The following is a 14,713-nucleotide window of genomic DNA, read 5'->3' on the forward strand; positions in this document are numbered from 1 at the left end:
TGAATTGCAGTGAAAGAAACATGTTATCACAACCAAGGTAGGCAATAGTCAGGTACCTCTCATGCACAGAAGCATCTGATAAGTTCCTCTAAAACAATTGACCGAAAAACCCGTTATTTGCACACAACGCGACGACAACTGCAACAACAAAACATTTACCCTCAAACCAGTCAACCCCATCGGAATACCAACCGCAAGACCCATCATCACCCTGCCCCAGCCCGTCGCAACTCCCAAAATGCGCGTCCCAGTAATGTGCAAAAACAACTCGCATTTTTCCGTACTATCGCGATGAATCCGAAAAGAGCAAACATCACTAAGGATGACGCACGGGAGACAACCGAACAAGCGAATCCCATCGCAGCATGTGGCTGGTGGCACGCGGACAAAAGAAGCCTGCGCCGCCATCTCCGAGCACTTGAGTCGAGGCGTCGTACCCCATCCAACGCTGATTGGCAAGATATATATCTGACAACCTCCGATTCTGAGTATAGGTGAGACGAACCGCCGACTCGCCGTAAGAAAATCGCACTATGCCCATCGGAGTATACAACATTCTACGCGGAGCCGTCATATCTCCGCCCACGGCTCGTAGTTGTCATGCAATACCCCGAATTTATCCTTCTGCCTAACTCCATCAGACCTATCTGGAGTCCTGGAGCCCTGGAAGTTTAGATTGTCACATAGTGCAAAGACCTTCTTCAAAATGCTATATAGCTAGCAGGATTGACCGCTACGGCTTTTGGAAACAAGAGTTCAAAATTCCCTAAGTTTGACTTTTGTTGCATGATACTATCTAGTTCTTGGAAGTAATTTGTCCCTACCATCAAAGAATATCACAATGTCACTCAACATCCTCATTATCGGTGCAGGAGTTTGCGGACCAGCATTGGCGACCCTCTTGCATGGCGCCAACCACCGACACAGGATCACGGTGATCGAGCGCTCCCCTTCCCTGCGTCTCGCGGGACAGCAGATCGATCTGAAAGACCAAGGCCTACCGATCCTGAAAAAGATGGGTCTCCAAGAAGTTGTCAAGTCCCAGTGCGTCAAGGAGACGGGGATGGAGGTTGTCGATGCTCATGGAAAAGCTATAGCAAGCTTTGGTGTAGCACCCGCCGGTGACAAGAAGGCTCGCAGACTCGCCTTGACGAATGAGTACGAAATCATGCGTGGAGACTTGGTAAAGATCCTATACGAGGCGAGTTTGAGACAGAGATCAAGTCTAGACGAAGAACATGGGAAAGAGGGAGCTCTTAAATATGTCTTCGGTACCAGCATCTCGGCGCTCGAACAACAGGACAATGAGGTCAATGTTACCTTCTCCAATGGCGAGACTGGGAGATTCGACCTTGTCGTTGGTGCGGACGGGCAAGGGTCACGTACAAGACGATTGGCTTTTGGACAGGAAGCAAGCGATAATTCATTCAAGTCGATCGGGATTCACGCTGCCTATTATACCGTCCCGAAAGGCGGAAATGATGGAGGACTCGCTCAAATGTACAGCGCCCCTCGAAGCAGGTTCATAATGACACGGAACAGCAACCGCCCTACCACGCAAGCCTACTTGTTCACCATGGACGGGACGCCTATGAAGGACTCGTACAAGCTTCCGGTAGAAGAACAGAAGAACATATGGAAGAGTGCTTTTCAGGATGCGGGATGGGAAAGTCCAAGACTTCTCGGCGGAATGGACGATTGTGACGATTTCTACGCATATGAAATCGGACAGGTACACATGAAGAGCCTTTACACCGGCCGTGTAGTACTCCTAGGAGACGCTGGATACTGCCCAAGTCCATTCACAGGTCTGGGAACTACACTCTCATTGATCGGTTCCTATCTGCTTGCAGGAGAATTGGCGAGGCAGGATGGAAACGTAGACGCAGCCTTGGAGTCGTATGAGCGCCTGGCTCGACCGCCAATCGATGAATGTCAGAAGATGCCTTCTTCGTTCGGCATGTTCTTCCCCTCGTCTTCACTGGGGGTTTGGGTACTTAGAAATATCATGTGGGCAGTATCAAAATTCCGGCTTCATGCGTTGGCGAGCATGTGGCAATCTGATGATAGTGACGGGTGGAAGATACCGGATTATCCAGAGCTAAACCTTCCTATGTAACGCTCTCGTTACCTCTTATTCTTCTTCGTTGTTTCCTAAGCTGGAAGTCCGTTCTGAGCGTTACTTGTACTACTATGTAGAATTGATGACCTGATGTGTGTAGTATAGATTTGGAATGCACCCCACTTTTACTATGCCAATGGCATTTTCACTTAAACATTGTGTATGGGTAAACCATAGGAAACTAACAAAATCTATGGCTTTGTCGCCCTGTCCAGTCAATGTGATTGTCATCATTGGGAAAAATGTCACACGATCACATGAATAGTAGGCGAATAATATAATTCTATGATACTATAGTGGTCTAACAATGCCATTGATAAGCTCTGGTTCTTGAAAACCTGATATGGGATTGCAACCGGCGGAATGCCCTGTTCAAGAGTCAGGAAAACGTAATCGTGGTGCCCTCATCGGATGCTAATTGATGAGAGCACTGGGTCCCAGATTTCGGTAGTTTGTTTTACCATCGTCATCATCGTCGCCCGCTCAAAAACTGCATTTTCACAAAGTGAACGCCCCGCTTAAAGACAATCGCACTAAAAGAAGTTGATTCGGAACAACTGATAGCTTCGCTGGCGCTCGCGATAGAAAACAATCAGCTCCGGCGCTATCTTCCCTATTGTATGGTACACTTGGTAGTAAACTATCGACTAGATCCGAATACCATTTAAATCGACGAATGAAAATCTAACAAACGAGGGCTGAAAAGTAGTAGCAGATAATAGGCCAGAAAGCCCCGGTTCGAAGCAGGTTATTGATCCGTTGCTGCATCGCGGGGTTAGAGTTTAGGAAGAGAGGTTGTCATCAGGTAATGCTGAAGTACGAAGCTTGTGTATTATAATAATAAGAGATGTGCGAGTACACGCTATAAAGATCGCAAAGTCGCCATGGTTGATCACCGATTGCATGCTGGGTACAATGTTGAGCATTGTCATTGCCCCAGTCTTTCAACAATAAAGTAGTTCGTTGGAGCATCGCGCCCCACGCCGGCTAGAGAACTCTGGGGCGTGAGAGCCGGATACTCTTTGTAGCCGAACAACAAGTCATTACCTGAAAGAGCACGTCATTTCATCTTGATCCTAGGGAATTAGGCACATCCGAGCCGATCACTTTGCTGAGCATGAATTTTAGCCACTGTTTGCGCTCGTTTGCAGAACCAACAAACGAATCCAGGAACAGATCATCAGGGTGTATCAATAGGCGAGGATCCAAGAATTGTCTGTGGACTGATTCGATAACACATTGGGATTATGTATCGTCGCACTCAGGAGAGTGTTTCGTCCAAACTGGTGAACTCTTCTTACAAGTGTCTGACCTCATTTACGGTCGGAGTATGCTTGCGGACCTTTATAGTTTGCATGAAGAGAGGCGGGGACTGACGTCTGCCACTGTCGGTTGCGAATGTCCGGTTGTTTCGAGTGCGACTGGAGGACTCAATTGCGCGCGCGTCGAAGCCGTGGGGATGGCTGAAAATTAGCCACAACCAAACAATGGAATATGTAATCTACTGATACATCTGCACTTACACGTACGTATCCGTCTAAGTCATAGTAAGTAGGATTATAGCGACCGACTTACGATTACGAGCAGTTAGTTGGTGTTTGGAGTAGTTAGCGTTGCGGTTTGTGAGTTGCATTGAGAGTGGGAACTTATCGATATCGATAGCGAAGGGAAGAGCTAAACCCGATCGGGTCGGAGTAACGACGTCAAACTTTGGTTTGCATTGTAGCATCCACCAATCGAACATCATCCTCATGGAAATCAGCGGACATAGCATATTAACCTGCAGATCTTGATGCATACTTTCTTACTCCATCGTCCCGTTTCCAGTCCGCGGACTTCCCTCCTGCCTCTAATCCCTCCATCCCCTCCAGGAGCTGCGCAAGCTGTATCGACTCTCAACTGCTCTGGGATGTTTGCACATTGCTCATGCGGGCGTATGATGATGATGTCTTGATTCTCATCCGAGGCATGGACAGGTTGAATGCCTTACACATATCCCAAGTGTCTCAAGGTCATTTGAGCCTCTTGGCCGTTCACAGGCGTATGGGGACAATACTGCTCCCGTCGTCTGCACTCATGGCTGCATTCTGCTGTGAGACATCATCAAACCGGCTCACCAGCCTCGTGCCTCAGTAGCAAACTGAACCATTGTCTTTCTAGCGCTAACGCTTGCAGGCCGGTTCAAAGAAGGCGGATTGTGGCTGAGAGCTAAGAACAATCAAGAGAAGCAAGAAAAACCAAGAGGACAATACAAATGTCAAACCTCACGAGAACGCAGGACTGCGGTGGGGATGCTTCGGAGGGGTTGGACAAGGAATGAGCCAATGACACACTTCAAACATCACCATTAGCCGTTCGCTCTCCAGCCAGTTCACCCGCCCCCCTCCACTGTACTAGGTCTTTGTGGACTCTATTGACGCGTGGTTCTTGATCGACATGTTTTCAACCCCGGCGTTGCCGCAACTCGATCTGATGTGACATGTCCATTTATGTTGAGTGCAGATTGTTGTCTATTTAGTTGTCCCCTCAACCCGCATTCTTACACTCACACTTATCAGTTCGGCCGATTGTTGCTGTTTCACTCCTACTGCTTGGCCTGATACCTCGTTCATCAGTCCAATTGTTGCTCTTATCTCTCGCTGGAAACAAAGTATATCTTTTCTGAACACCCTCACCTCGACATCTGCAAGCACTACACAATCATACAATAATGAAGCACACATTCGCTGCCCTCGCCTTCGCGGCCTGCGCGTTGGCCAACCCAATGCCACAGGCGGTCACCTCTGCCATTGCTCCAGAGGCACCAGCACCCTCTGGTTGCTCCGAGTCCCACGATGGTAAATTCCAGATTTCCGTCGTCAATGTGACCTCATCGGCCAAACGGGATGTTGAAAAACGTCAACAAGCTGGCATCCTCACACTCACGCTGGCTAATGGTATTCTTACGGACCAAGCCGACCGTACTGGATACATCGCCAGCAACTACCAATTCCAATTTGATGCGCCTCCCCAAGCAGGAGCCATCTATACTAGCGGTTTCTCTCTTTGCTCCAACAACAGCTTGGCCCTTGGCGGCTCTTCGATCTTCTACCAATGCTGGAGTGGAAGCTTCCACAACCTCTATGATCGAAAGTGGGCCGAACACTGTGTACCGATCTACCTTGTCGCCTTGACTGGCGGCGGCGGTGGCAGCCCAGTTCCAACTCAGATCAGTGATGGCCAGCCTCAAGTACCTACAAACGTTCCAGTTAGCCAGATTAGCGACGGCCAGCCTCAGGCTCCCACTGGTTACCCCCCAGTCTCGCAAATCTCCGATGGTCAACCTCAAGTCCCTACAGGTGCACCTGTTATCTCACAGATCAGCGATGGCCAGCCCCAAGTTCCCACAGCTGCTCCTGTCATATCCCAGATCAGTGATGGACAGCCTCAAGTGCCCACTGGTGCCCCGGTGATATCTCAGATCAGCGATGGACAACCTCAAGTGCCCACTGGTGCCCCAGTGATATCTCAGATCAGTGATGGACAGCCTCAAGTACCTACTGGCGCACCGGTAATATCTCAGATCAGCGACGGCCAGCCTCAAGTTCCAACTGGTCCCGTTGTTTCCCAAATCTCAGATGGTCAACCCCAAGTTCCCACTGTGGTGCCACCGGGACCCGTCATCACCCAGATCTCTGATGGTCAACCTCAGGTGCCCACTGGACCTCTGGTCTCCCAAATATCCGATGGGTAAGTCGCATAATCCTTCCACCGACCATTTTCTTTGACTTGTCACTGATCGCATATCAGACAACCACAAGCACCAGTTGCTACGGGTAACTTCTCCGCCACTGTCAGTGCTCCACCCACAGAATTCACCGGCGCCGCCGCCTCCGCCGCGTATGGTCTCGGTGCCATAGCTGCCGGTGTAATGGGTGCGGTTGCTCTACTATAGTGTGACCGAGGTGACGTGCATATAAAAGGGGAGACCATGGGGCTATTTGCAAACATGGACGTACAATCTTCACATACTGAGTTCTTCTAACGGGCAGCGGTTTACTCATTCCTTGTCGATATCGTTTTGATGTTTCGAGTTGGAATCTTGGTAATATGAATTGACATGCATGATCATAGCTAGTAGCATCTTTGCATCATCCTTCTAGGGAATAATAGTAATCAAATGAATATAGTTTAAAGAATGTAGATCAGTTCACTGTGCAGATGATGGTCTCCCTCAACCGTACAGCGATCAGAGATGCACTTTGTCTTCGAATGTAACCCTTACTTGCAGTGGGTCCACTCGAAGTAGCGGCTATCGCGTCTAAATTTCTTTCCTGTAAACCGACGTCGCTAAGAGATCTCTCAACTTCACCGAACATGCGCACCTCAATTACAACCTGGCCAGAGTCACCTCTCATGTGAGAATAATCTGTACATGGTGTGCCCCAAATCGGCTTGACCAACTCGTACGAGAACTTCTTTAGCGCTATGCCTATGAAGTAACTCCAGCTCTTGAGTGTTGCTGCCTGCCCACTCCCAGCCACATTGGCTACGCAATCCCGCGCCATGCAAGGCTCCCAACAACCTATAACGGACCTCACTCCTTTACGAAGCAGAGGTAAGAAGGGAAATCGAAGAATTGTCAAATCCTCCGCATCTCAAGTCTCTGCACCACAAAACCCATCAAAATCCAAATTATCAAGAGCCAAGCCGAGAAAGGCAACAATAGCCGCGATGCCAACTCTCCAAGGCCTACCGCAGGAACTCCTCGAAATGATCTTCTTGTACTCCATGAACATATCCCTTCCGCGAGCCTCACCAGATCTCGGACGTAGACTCTCCTCGAAGGCGGTCTGCTTAGAGTACTGCATGCGAACTTTCTTCGCGACGGTCGATCACAGGAACAACCACCGGACGCGGAAAAAGACGTCAGATCCCGTCGTACAGTCAGATGTACTCACGTGTCAATTTTACACCTGGCCGTTCTTTTTGAGTTATGTGGAAAAGGCACATGATGCCATTGTCAAGCTTCGGGGCAAGGCATGGGCTTCGACCGGCGTGACTGTCCCTGGGCAAGACGAGTTTGAGGGCCTATGGCCTTATAGATTTTCAAAAATCACGTATCTCAGCTTTGCAGAGGGGTTCTATGTGCCAGAGAAGCTCTTACATGGACCATGGACGGAGGAAAAGGTGTCATTGCTCTATATTTTGGTCTCATTGAACGGCAAATTGGATTGGGAGGGCAGTATTGCAGGAGAGACGGCGAAGGAAGGATTGAAAGAGGCGATCGAAGAAGGCAATGAGCGTGCTGTGGCAGCGCTATCGGTGCTGCTGGGAGTGAGCAAAGCCCTGACGACTGGCATGTTGCGCCTCGCAGTCATCGATTGCGGATGCGAGATTCGTATTTTGAGGCACCTGTTATTCAACGCGCAGATCCTGGCTGACGAGGTACCTGACGACACTCTCAATTTTCACGATGCGGAGCTCTGGAAGTGGATTGATCGCGAGAGAAGCGATAAGAGCGAGTGGCTGAAGGAGATGCTACGCAACGCGGATAAGTTCTCGTTCAATTTCTACTGTGACGAGACGAGTTGGCAGCATATTGTCCCTTTCCCATACAGTGGGCCGAGGTTTGACCCGAGAGCAAATTTGGGCAATAGCATGGCTGGGGAAATGCTCAAGATGCTATACCGCAACCATGGTAAGAGAATCACACGAGGAGCTCTTTTAGCACAAAGGGACGCACTGCAAGCCGTGAATTATGAAGCAGGGACTGTGGAACCCGTCATTGATTGATTTGATATGAAGACTAGTATAAAGTATCGCAAATTAATCCCATCCCAAACAAGTAAATAGTACATATGAATACAAGAGCTCATTAGTGAAGGCGAGAATAAGCCCTATCAAAACCTAAGTGATGTCAGTGACGTGTTGCATTCGACGTTCAAAGACAAAAGTGTTTTGAATAAGAAGTCCTCAGTGATCTTGGTGAAAATTGCTAAATCAGGGGGGGTAGATGGTCCCCTCATGTACTATCTAGGCAAAGTTTTTAATCCTCGGACAGGCGGTGAACGCCGAAAGAAATGTTGACTTACCAGGTGCGGAATAAAAATGGCAGGGGCTGCAACATCGCGAGTTAATGGCATACTGATATAATAAGTACGTTTAAGCAAGGTCAAGAGACTGTCCACGCTGTGTTGCATGGACTGTCCATCACGAGATCATGGAATGTGTAATGATCATGGACATTATGATATCTGCCGATTGGACTGTAACAGAATTAGCTTCGCTCGACGACATATACAAGTCGAAGGTAAGAATGTATCAAGAGCTCAGAATATGTAAGAAATTGAATATCACAGGTCCTGAACCGTTAATGAAACCCCGGCGAGGGTCTCCGGCAAAGGACTCAATCGCAAATTACGTCATCATAGGAAAAGATGAGGTACTTGAAGAAGGTAGAGAGTTTGACATACCAGTTGGGGTTTTCAGAGTATTCCGAAAAACTTCGATACATGTTAGTAGCAGCCTTAGCCTGCAGCGTTCTATGATTGTTCCTCATCGCCGACCAGGCGGAGGCTCAACAACGTGCTTCCATTGACATAATGAATGCGTTGCGATGCGACGTGATGCAATAAGATGGATCTCTCCATCTCGTGAGTCCATATGGGCTCAACGCAGCCCAATGTTATTATTGTTGTTTTGGAAAAAGTCAGTTGGGGGAAAGGGGAAGACGTGAAGAGTCGCGAGCGCGAAAGAAATAGTTTTCCCTCCGACGTTAGCGTAAGCGAGCTGCCAAGACAGCACACAGAACTAGCGCCGCACATTTGAATTGCCATCTCACAACCTCGCAAAGTAACTCGACGACATTCGACAACAACAACCAACACCGACTCCTATTTCCGACCGGTACGCCCTCGACAGCATCATCTTCGACACTCTCGTTCTTTTCTAACTATTTATCACAGCACAAATTGTCGAAATGGGTGACGCCGATATCACAACGAGCCAGTGGAGGCTGGTCGAGGTCGGCCGTGTCGTGACTTTCGGCAACGGTCCCTACGAGGGACGTCAGGCCGTCATCGTCGAGATCGTGGACCACAAGCGTGTATGCTTTCTCCTATGATATCGGTGATATCAGTGATATCCTCGATATCTGAGTGCTTTGAAGGAAGATTGGAGGCTCACATTAGCAACAGGTTCTCGTTGATGGACCCTCCAAGGATGCGCCCGTCCCCCGTCACTCCGCCAGCCTTACCGATGTTTCCCTTACCTCAATCGTCATCCCCAAGCTTCCTCGCGCCGCTGGACGAGGATTCGTCGCCAAGCAATGGGAGCAGAAGAAGGTTGAGGAGCAATACGCGCAGACCACCTGGGCAAAGAAGCGTGCCCAGTTCCAGAAGAGGAGGCAACTCACCGACTTCGAGAGGTTCAAGGTCTTGAAGTTGAGGAAGCAGGTGCGTTGGACTTTTGCACACTCCCAGGCTTGCCTAGCATGGCAGATCAGGGGTGGGCTTGGAAATCGAATGGAGCCCTGGCTAATGAATGAAACAGACTCGCTATGAGGTCCGCAAGACTCTCGCTGGTATTCGCGCAAAGGCATAGACGACCCTTTTTGGTTGGGTCGGGTTACGAAGCAATCGAGACTGGCGCCGGAAGTGGAAGGACATTTGCATTTCACGAGCATTCCGAATGGATCTCCTAGCATCTTAAAATTCGATTCCTCTGTTCAGGGTGAATTTTCTGTGGGAACGGTGCAATTCGGGTCGGGTTAAAGACGGCTCTTTTTTGCGAATATAGTAGCAAAAGAGCCAAAATTCCAAAACAGTTCATGAAAGCGCAACCAGAGTGCCATAATTGATATCCCATTATGATTTTTCTACCATTGAAGAAAGTGTTATTCTATCACCGTGTGCAATGTCGTCAGCGCCAGAATCGCAGTTCTCTCCCAGTAGCCCACTGCCCACAGTGCCACAGTCGGATTTTTCGCTAAATTGCCCACAAGCGTGCGCGCGCGAAAACCGAAAGCTTGTGGCTAACCCCAACGCAACCCACCAAACGTCCCACCTCCCACCTCAACCGCACAATACAAGATGTCCAACCCAAGAATTGAAGAACTTCCCGACGAGCCCGAGAAGAAGGGCGCCGAGATCGAGGATGCTGAGGACAGCTCCGACTCCGAGGTTGAGGCTTCTGGTGAGGCTGGCATCCCCGCAGGTGCCTCTGTCGCCGTCCACTCCCGCAACGAGAAGAAGGCTCGCAAGGCCATTGGAAAGCTCGGCTTGAAGCACATCGAGGGAATCACTCGCGTTACTCTTCGCCGACCGAAGAACGTACGTACATACCAGTCGGTCAATTGAGGGGCAGGCTCGAACGTTTTGCTCGGATATGAAATGACGAGTTGATATATGGCTTGCAGCGGTATCTAATTTGTGTGCATAGATCCTCTTCGTCATCAACCAGCCCGACGTCTACAAGTCCCCATCAAGCAACACCTACATGTAAGTATTGATCATTCAAGGCTTCGTGCATTATAGTCTACTCTTCCTAGATTGTTGCTAACCTGTTATTGCAGCATCTTTGGTGAGGCTAAGATTGAGGACTTGAACTCTCAGGCCCAGGCTTCTGCTGCCCAGCAGCTCGCCGCCGCCGAAGCCCAGGGCCATGACCACGCTGGCCACGACCATGACCATGACCACGACCACGATCACGATCACGGCAAGGGCAAGGCTCCTGTTGAGGACAAGAAGGAGGAGGAAGAGGATGATGACGAGGAGGTCGATGACTCTGGTCTCGAGGCCAAGGACATTGAGCTTGTCATGCAACAGGCCAGTGTCTCACGGAAGAAGGCCGTGAAGGCCCTCAAGGAGAACGACAACGACATCGTCAACTCCATCATGGCCCTCAGCATATAAGCTCGCCATGCTCGCTAAAAGGCTTACTCCGAGAAAGACTAGATGACTTTACTCGAGTAACTAAAATCTACGGGCTTCTATCACTCATGTAAAAGAACTTCTGAAATAGAATTTATGCATGAATGATCCCAAGGTCACATATTACTTCCCAACTTGGTTTATGTGTATTACGTGTGTGCCTGAACCTAAATACCTATGACATTTGAAACTTGGTCTCATAACAACGAATCTAGTGACGTTCCATCTCCTTGGAAGATTGAATATCATCTTATTTTGGGCAGAGCTACGGCCCTCATGTGATTCGTAGCTATGTAAGGTTGACATTAACTCATTTCAATTACTGCTCTCTGTTCTGTCCCAGTTGCTCCGATTTAGGGCGCACAGCTCGGCAATGGTAGGACATATCCGAAGTTAGGCCGAATGTGCCAAGCTTGACCTCTGGAAGATCCGGTCACCCTTCTCTCCATCACGAAAACGCATCCCCACCACAAACTCGTCCAATTCCATCACAATGGCCGTCGGAGTACGTTCTGTATCCTTTCGTATACCCCTTGAAGCTTAATGTAGCCCAATTGATACCCCGGCGAGGCGCCGTTTCCCCCAATCGCAGCTTCAAAGATCGAATGCAGAAAACTAACTCAACAATCATCAACAGCGCAGCGCCGCCCTCAAGCTTGACTGGACCAAGATCGGCACCCAGCTTGGTCTCAAAGGCAACACTGCCGTTGCCCTTCAATCCTTCAAGAAGCGCAACGACGATGCGCGCCGCAAAGTCACCGTTCTCTCCGAGCAGCCCCAGACTGTCGACTTCGCCTACTACCGCTCCATCCTGAAGAACACCGCCGTCATCGATGAGATCGAGAAGCAGTTCAGTGCTTTCAAGCCCCAGACATACGATGTCAACAGGCAGATCAAGGCCATCGAAGCTTTCGAGGCACAGGCTGTCAAGAGCGCCGAGGAAACCAAGAGCGTTGTTGACAAGGAGTTGAGCGACTTGCAGAAGACCTTGAAGAACATCGAGGAGGCCAGGCCATTCGAGGATCTCACCGTTGTATGTTGATCCCGTTTATGACAATGATGACAAAAGTGATTCTGATAACGATATAGGATGAGGTTGCTGCTGCTCAGCCCGACATTGACAGGCGCACCGAACAGCTCGTGTCCAAGGGCCGCTGGGCCGTTCCCGGTTACAAGGTAAGACCTGTCATTTGGAATCCATCAAGAACATGCATTGACCATCTTGTAGGAGAAATTCGGCGATCTTTCCGTCCTATAGACGTTTTTTCTCTCGTGCCAAAATATCCCCGGATTGGGCTGTACTACGTATTGTGAATAGCTTTGAGGTCCCAATGCAATCATAGATCGATCTAGTCCCAAGATGATGCCAGTTGCGTGATAGTTTCTGATCTCTTAATGATGTTGATCTCGATTGTTCTACTTATTATAAATCCTCTCGTCTGAGGATTTTGCGGTCGCCCCAGGAGTGTCCGATTTTGACTCGGCCAGGAATGATTGGAGCCAACTTTGATATCTATTCCCTCGAGTTCTTCCATCTCATAATCGCTCGGGTGGATCTCGAGCCACACAAGGATCTTTTTGGTCACGGTAGCGGTCGTACAAATCGCTACAGGAATGTACAGAAGGTCCTATTCCGGTGATCAGACATTGATCTGCCTACCTAATTTTCTGTCACAGTAAAAGGCATTCACAGCATGCCCAATAACTGTTCAAGGCCACTATGTATTTGAAGCCTGGTTCGACGGAACCCATCTAGCATCCCCTTACGGTTCGAGATGTCATGAAGGAAAAATTAGAAAGCGACTGGAATGCCTATGCACTCATGATGGTGGTTACTCCGTACATGGGGTGCATATCACACAGATAGTTTTATTGTTCACCTTGTTGGTTGTTGATCCAGCAAATAGAGGATCCAGATTGGTCCAAGAACATGAGATTGGTGCCAGATGGGCGGTTGTTCAATGGCCAACGTGTGGTTCGTCCACCCAGCATGTTGTACAACATGACTTTGAAACTGTCCCTGTTAAGCCCAAACAAAGCACGAGAGTGCTTTCAAAGAAGTAAACACTCCGAGTATTCATCCACCCACCCAAGACTCAATAAAACCAAATAATCAAAGGCCCATCGCTTTTCGGTGGCATGAAAGACATCTAAAAGTCCTATGGATCAACTTCAATCTGCCACTTGTAATTTAGCATGGTGGAGACAGAAGCCCAAAACATAGATATCGAAGGCGTCAGTGCGACGTGTCGCCGTTAGCTACAAGTGCGACCTGCACGATAATGCTCATGCAAATGCTATTGGTGGTTGGCCATGACCTACTTATAGATTTGATCTCGTCTCCTCGCGCAGAATTTCTGGACCACATCGTCAAGACCAACCTTTCCCCTGTGTCTGATTCAAACAATTGGATATGGAGCTACGCCAGTTTTTCAAACCCCTTAGTCTCAACAGCAATGTGTGGGCAGTGTATGGAGTTGTCACTGTTGCTGCATCTACTTCGTCGACGGCACACCATGTATGTATGCACAGCACCTAGGTATCCTCAAATCACACCACGCACGCTACTTACAACTTTCGTGAAAGCAGTTCTCATCTGCACCAACACCAACACCAGACCATCGGACAGCGAGCATGAAGACTCCATCAATCGAACAATCGTTGCTCTTCCCCTACAGTCTCGACACTTCAGACCTGGCCACAACACTACTCAGCAAAACGCGAGCGAGCGGTCCGTGGCCAACGTCCTTGACGAGTTATAAAAATGAAAAACTAGTGGCAAATCCGACACCAATATCTACGATCAACGCATCCGAGAAGAGAGATAGCGAGGGGATGAGCGTCGGTGTCAAAGTCGGCATCGGTCTCACACTTGGTGTTCTTGCCTCTGCTCTTGCATTCTGGTTGATATTCGATTCATGTTATCTGAGAAGGAAAAGACGCGAAAGAGCGATGATGAATGCGGTGGAAGAAGTGGTGCGAGCAGACATACAGGAAAGCCAGGAGCGCATAGTGCTGGAGAGTCGAGTCTCGATTGTGTTTAATGATGATACTGCTAGCGAAGAGGTCAATGTCGATATGCCGAGGAATGGTATGTCGCTCCCACGAAGAGACAGGGACTAATAAGGGTACAAACAATAACGCGATGATTGATATCCACGATTATCTTTCATCATTTGAGAACGACGAAAAAACCATAACCGGTGGGGCGTGATAGAGTGCAGCATATAAGGAAAGGTACCCCATCTGTTACTTTGGGCATGTCATCGAACCTATAATCCACTGATAGTTTTCTGCGAGAGCTCGCTGTCTATGGCTTCCTACTATCAGAGTCAGTGTGTTCTTCTTTCAGTGTACTTTCCGGTTCAATTCGTATTTGTTGTATTGCTAGAAGTGGCCCTTCAAATCAAGAAACGAGGCATTGCTTACAAGTTCTTTTGACAAATTCACTCGGGGATATTTCGCAGGAAAGTCCCCACGTAATTGTAGCTTTGCTGTGCCTTCGTCTGATTGATCGATCCATACAAAGGTTGTGACAAGAATACGCAATGTCCCCGCTGTGCACTGACTCACGTTGGCAGCGGTAGTTGCATGTCAGAGAGTCTCGAAACCGCTCCACGCTGTTGAGGGCCCTGAACAGGTTCACCAGTTGTATGATCAGGCCTATGTCTGAGGTCAA

The 14,713-nt window shown here is 49.0% G+C and overlaps 6 protein-coding genes across 6 annotated transcripts; all 6 read left to right on the forward strand.

Annotated features, from left to right (window-relative positions):
* Positions 1-456: 456 nt before the first annotated feature.
* BU24DRAFT_420423 (FAD/NAD(P)-binding domain-containing protein) lies at positions 457-2,257 on the forward strand. The gene has a single exon (XM_033527464.1). The coding sequence runs from the start codon at positions 842-844 to the stop codon at positions 2,117-2,119; it is 1,278 nt and encodes a 425-aa protein (XP_033385712.1). The 5' UTR covers positions 457-841; the 3' UTR covers positions 2,120-2,257.
* Positions 2,258-4,886: 2,629 nt separating this feature from the next.
* Positions 4,887-6,056, forward strand: BU24DRAFT_344510 (uncharacterized protein; the record flags this gene model as incomplete). Its single annotated transcript, XM_033523404.1, has 2 exons — positions 4,887-5,851; positions 5,912-6,056. 2 exons carry the CDS (start codon positions 4,887-4,889, stop codon positions 6,054-6,056), a joined length of 1,110 nt encoding a protein of 369 aa, XP_033385713.1.
* A 430-nt stretch (positions 6,057-6,486) lies between these two features.
* Positions 6,487-9,867, forward strand: BU24DRAFT_440370 (uncharacterized protein). The gene is made up of 4 exons (XM_033530367.1): positions 6,487-7,802; positions 9,070-9,209; positions 9,301-9,558; positions 9,656-9,867. The coding sequence occupies exons 1-4, from the start codon at positions 6,668-6,670 to the stop codon at positions 9,704-9,706; spliced, it is 1,584 nt and encodes a 527-aa protein (XP_033385714.1). The 5' UTR covers positions 6,487-6,667; the 3' UTR covers positions 9,707-9,867.
* A 327-nt stretch (positions 9,868-10,194) lies between these two features.
* BU24DRAFT_490557 (nascent polypeptide-associated complex, alpha subunit) lies at positions 10,195-11,221 on the forward strand (the record flags this gene model as incomplete). The annotated part of the gene is made up of 3 exons (XM_033533721.1): positions 10,195-10,434; positions 10,544-10,602; positions 10,677-11,221. 3 exons carry the CDS (start codon positions 10,195-10,197, stop codon positions 11,014-11,016), a joined length of 639 nt encoding a protein of 212 aa, XP_033385715.1. The 3' UTR covers positions 11,017-11,221.
* A 275-nt stretch (positions 11,222-11,496) lies between these two features.
* BU24DRAFT_420429 (mitochondrial ATP synthase) lies at positions 11,497-12,590 on the forward strand. Its single transcript, XM_033527465.1, has 4 exons — positions 11,497-11,539; positions 11,672-12,067; positions 12,124-12,210; positions 12,263-12,590. The coding sequence occupies exons 1-4, from the start codon at positions 11,528-11,530 to the stop codon at positions 12,290-12,292; spliced, it is 525 nt and encodes a 174-aa protein (XP_033385716.1). The 5' UTR covers positions 11,497-11,527; the 3' UTR covers positions 12,293-12,590.
* Positions 12,591-13,408: 818 nt separating this feature from the next.
* BU24DRAFT_420431 (uncharacterized protein) lies at positions 13,409-14,452 on the forward strand. The gene is made up of 2 exons (XM_033527466.1): positions 13,409-13,552; positions 13,624-14,452. Exons 1-2 carry the CDS (start codon positions 13,448-13,450, stop codon positions 14,155-14,157), a joined length of 639 nt encoding a protein of 212 aa, XP_033385717.1. The 5' UTR covers positions 13,409-13,447; the 3' UTR covers positions 14,158-14,452.
* The last annotated feature ends 261 nt before the right edge of the window (positions 14,453-14,713 follow it).

Source organism: Aaosphaeria arxii, assembly GCF_010015735.1.
Source record: "Aaosphaeria arxii CBS 175.79 unplaced genomic scaffold BU24scaffold_3, whole genome shotgun sequence".
In the NCBI taxonomy this organism is placed as follows: domain Eukaryota; kingdom Fungi; phylum Ascomycota; class Dothideomycetes; order Pleosporales; genus Aaosphaeria; species Aaosphaeria arxii.

Excerpts from the sequence above, each read along its gene's own strand:
- BU24DRAFT_420423 (XM_033527464.1), top strand. The coding sequence starts at position 842 with ATGTCACTCAACATCCTCATTATCGGTGCAGGAGTTTGCGGACCAGCA.
- BU24DRAFT_440370 (XM_033530367.1), top strand. The coding sequence starts at position 6,668 with ATGCAAGGCTCCCAACAACCTATAACGGACCTCACTCCTTTACGAAGC. Across the intron at positions 7,803-9,069 it reads GATGCTATACCGCAACCATG|CACAAATTGTCGAAATGGGT; the intron begins GTAAGAGAATCA and ends TATTTATCACAG. Across the intron at positions 9,210-9,300 it reads AGATCGTGGACCACAAGCGT|GTTCTCGTTGATGGACCCTC; the intron begins GTATGCTTTCTC and ends CATTAGCAACAG.
- BU24DRAFT_420429 (XM_033527465.1), top strand. Across the intron at positions 12,068-12,123 it reads CATTCGAGGATCTCACCGTT|GATGAGGTTGCTGCTGCTCA; the intron begins GTATGTTGATCC and ends ATAACGATATAG. Across the intron at positions 12,211-12,262 it reads GGGCCGTTCCCGGTTACAAG|GAGAAATTCGGCGATCTTTC; the intron begins GTAAGACCTGTC and ends ACCATCTTGTAG.
- BU24DRAFT_420431 (XM_033527466.1), top strand. The coding sequence starts at position 13,448 with ATGGAGCTACGCCAGTTTTTCAAACCCCTTAGTCTCAACAGCAATGTG. Across the intron at positions 13,553-13,623 it reads CTTCGTCGACGGCACACCAT|TTCTCATCTGCACCAACACC; the intron begins GTATGTATGCAC and ends TCGTGAAAGCAG.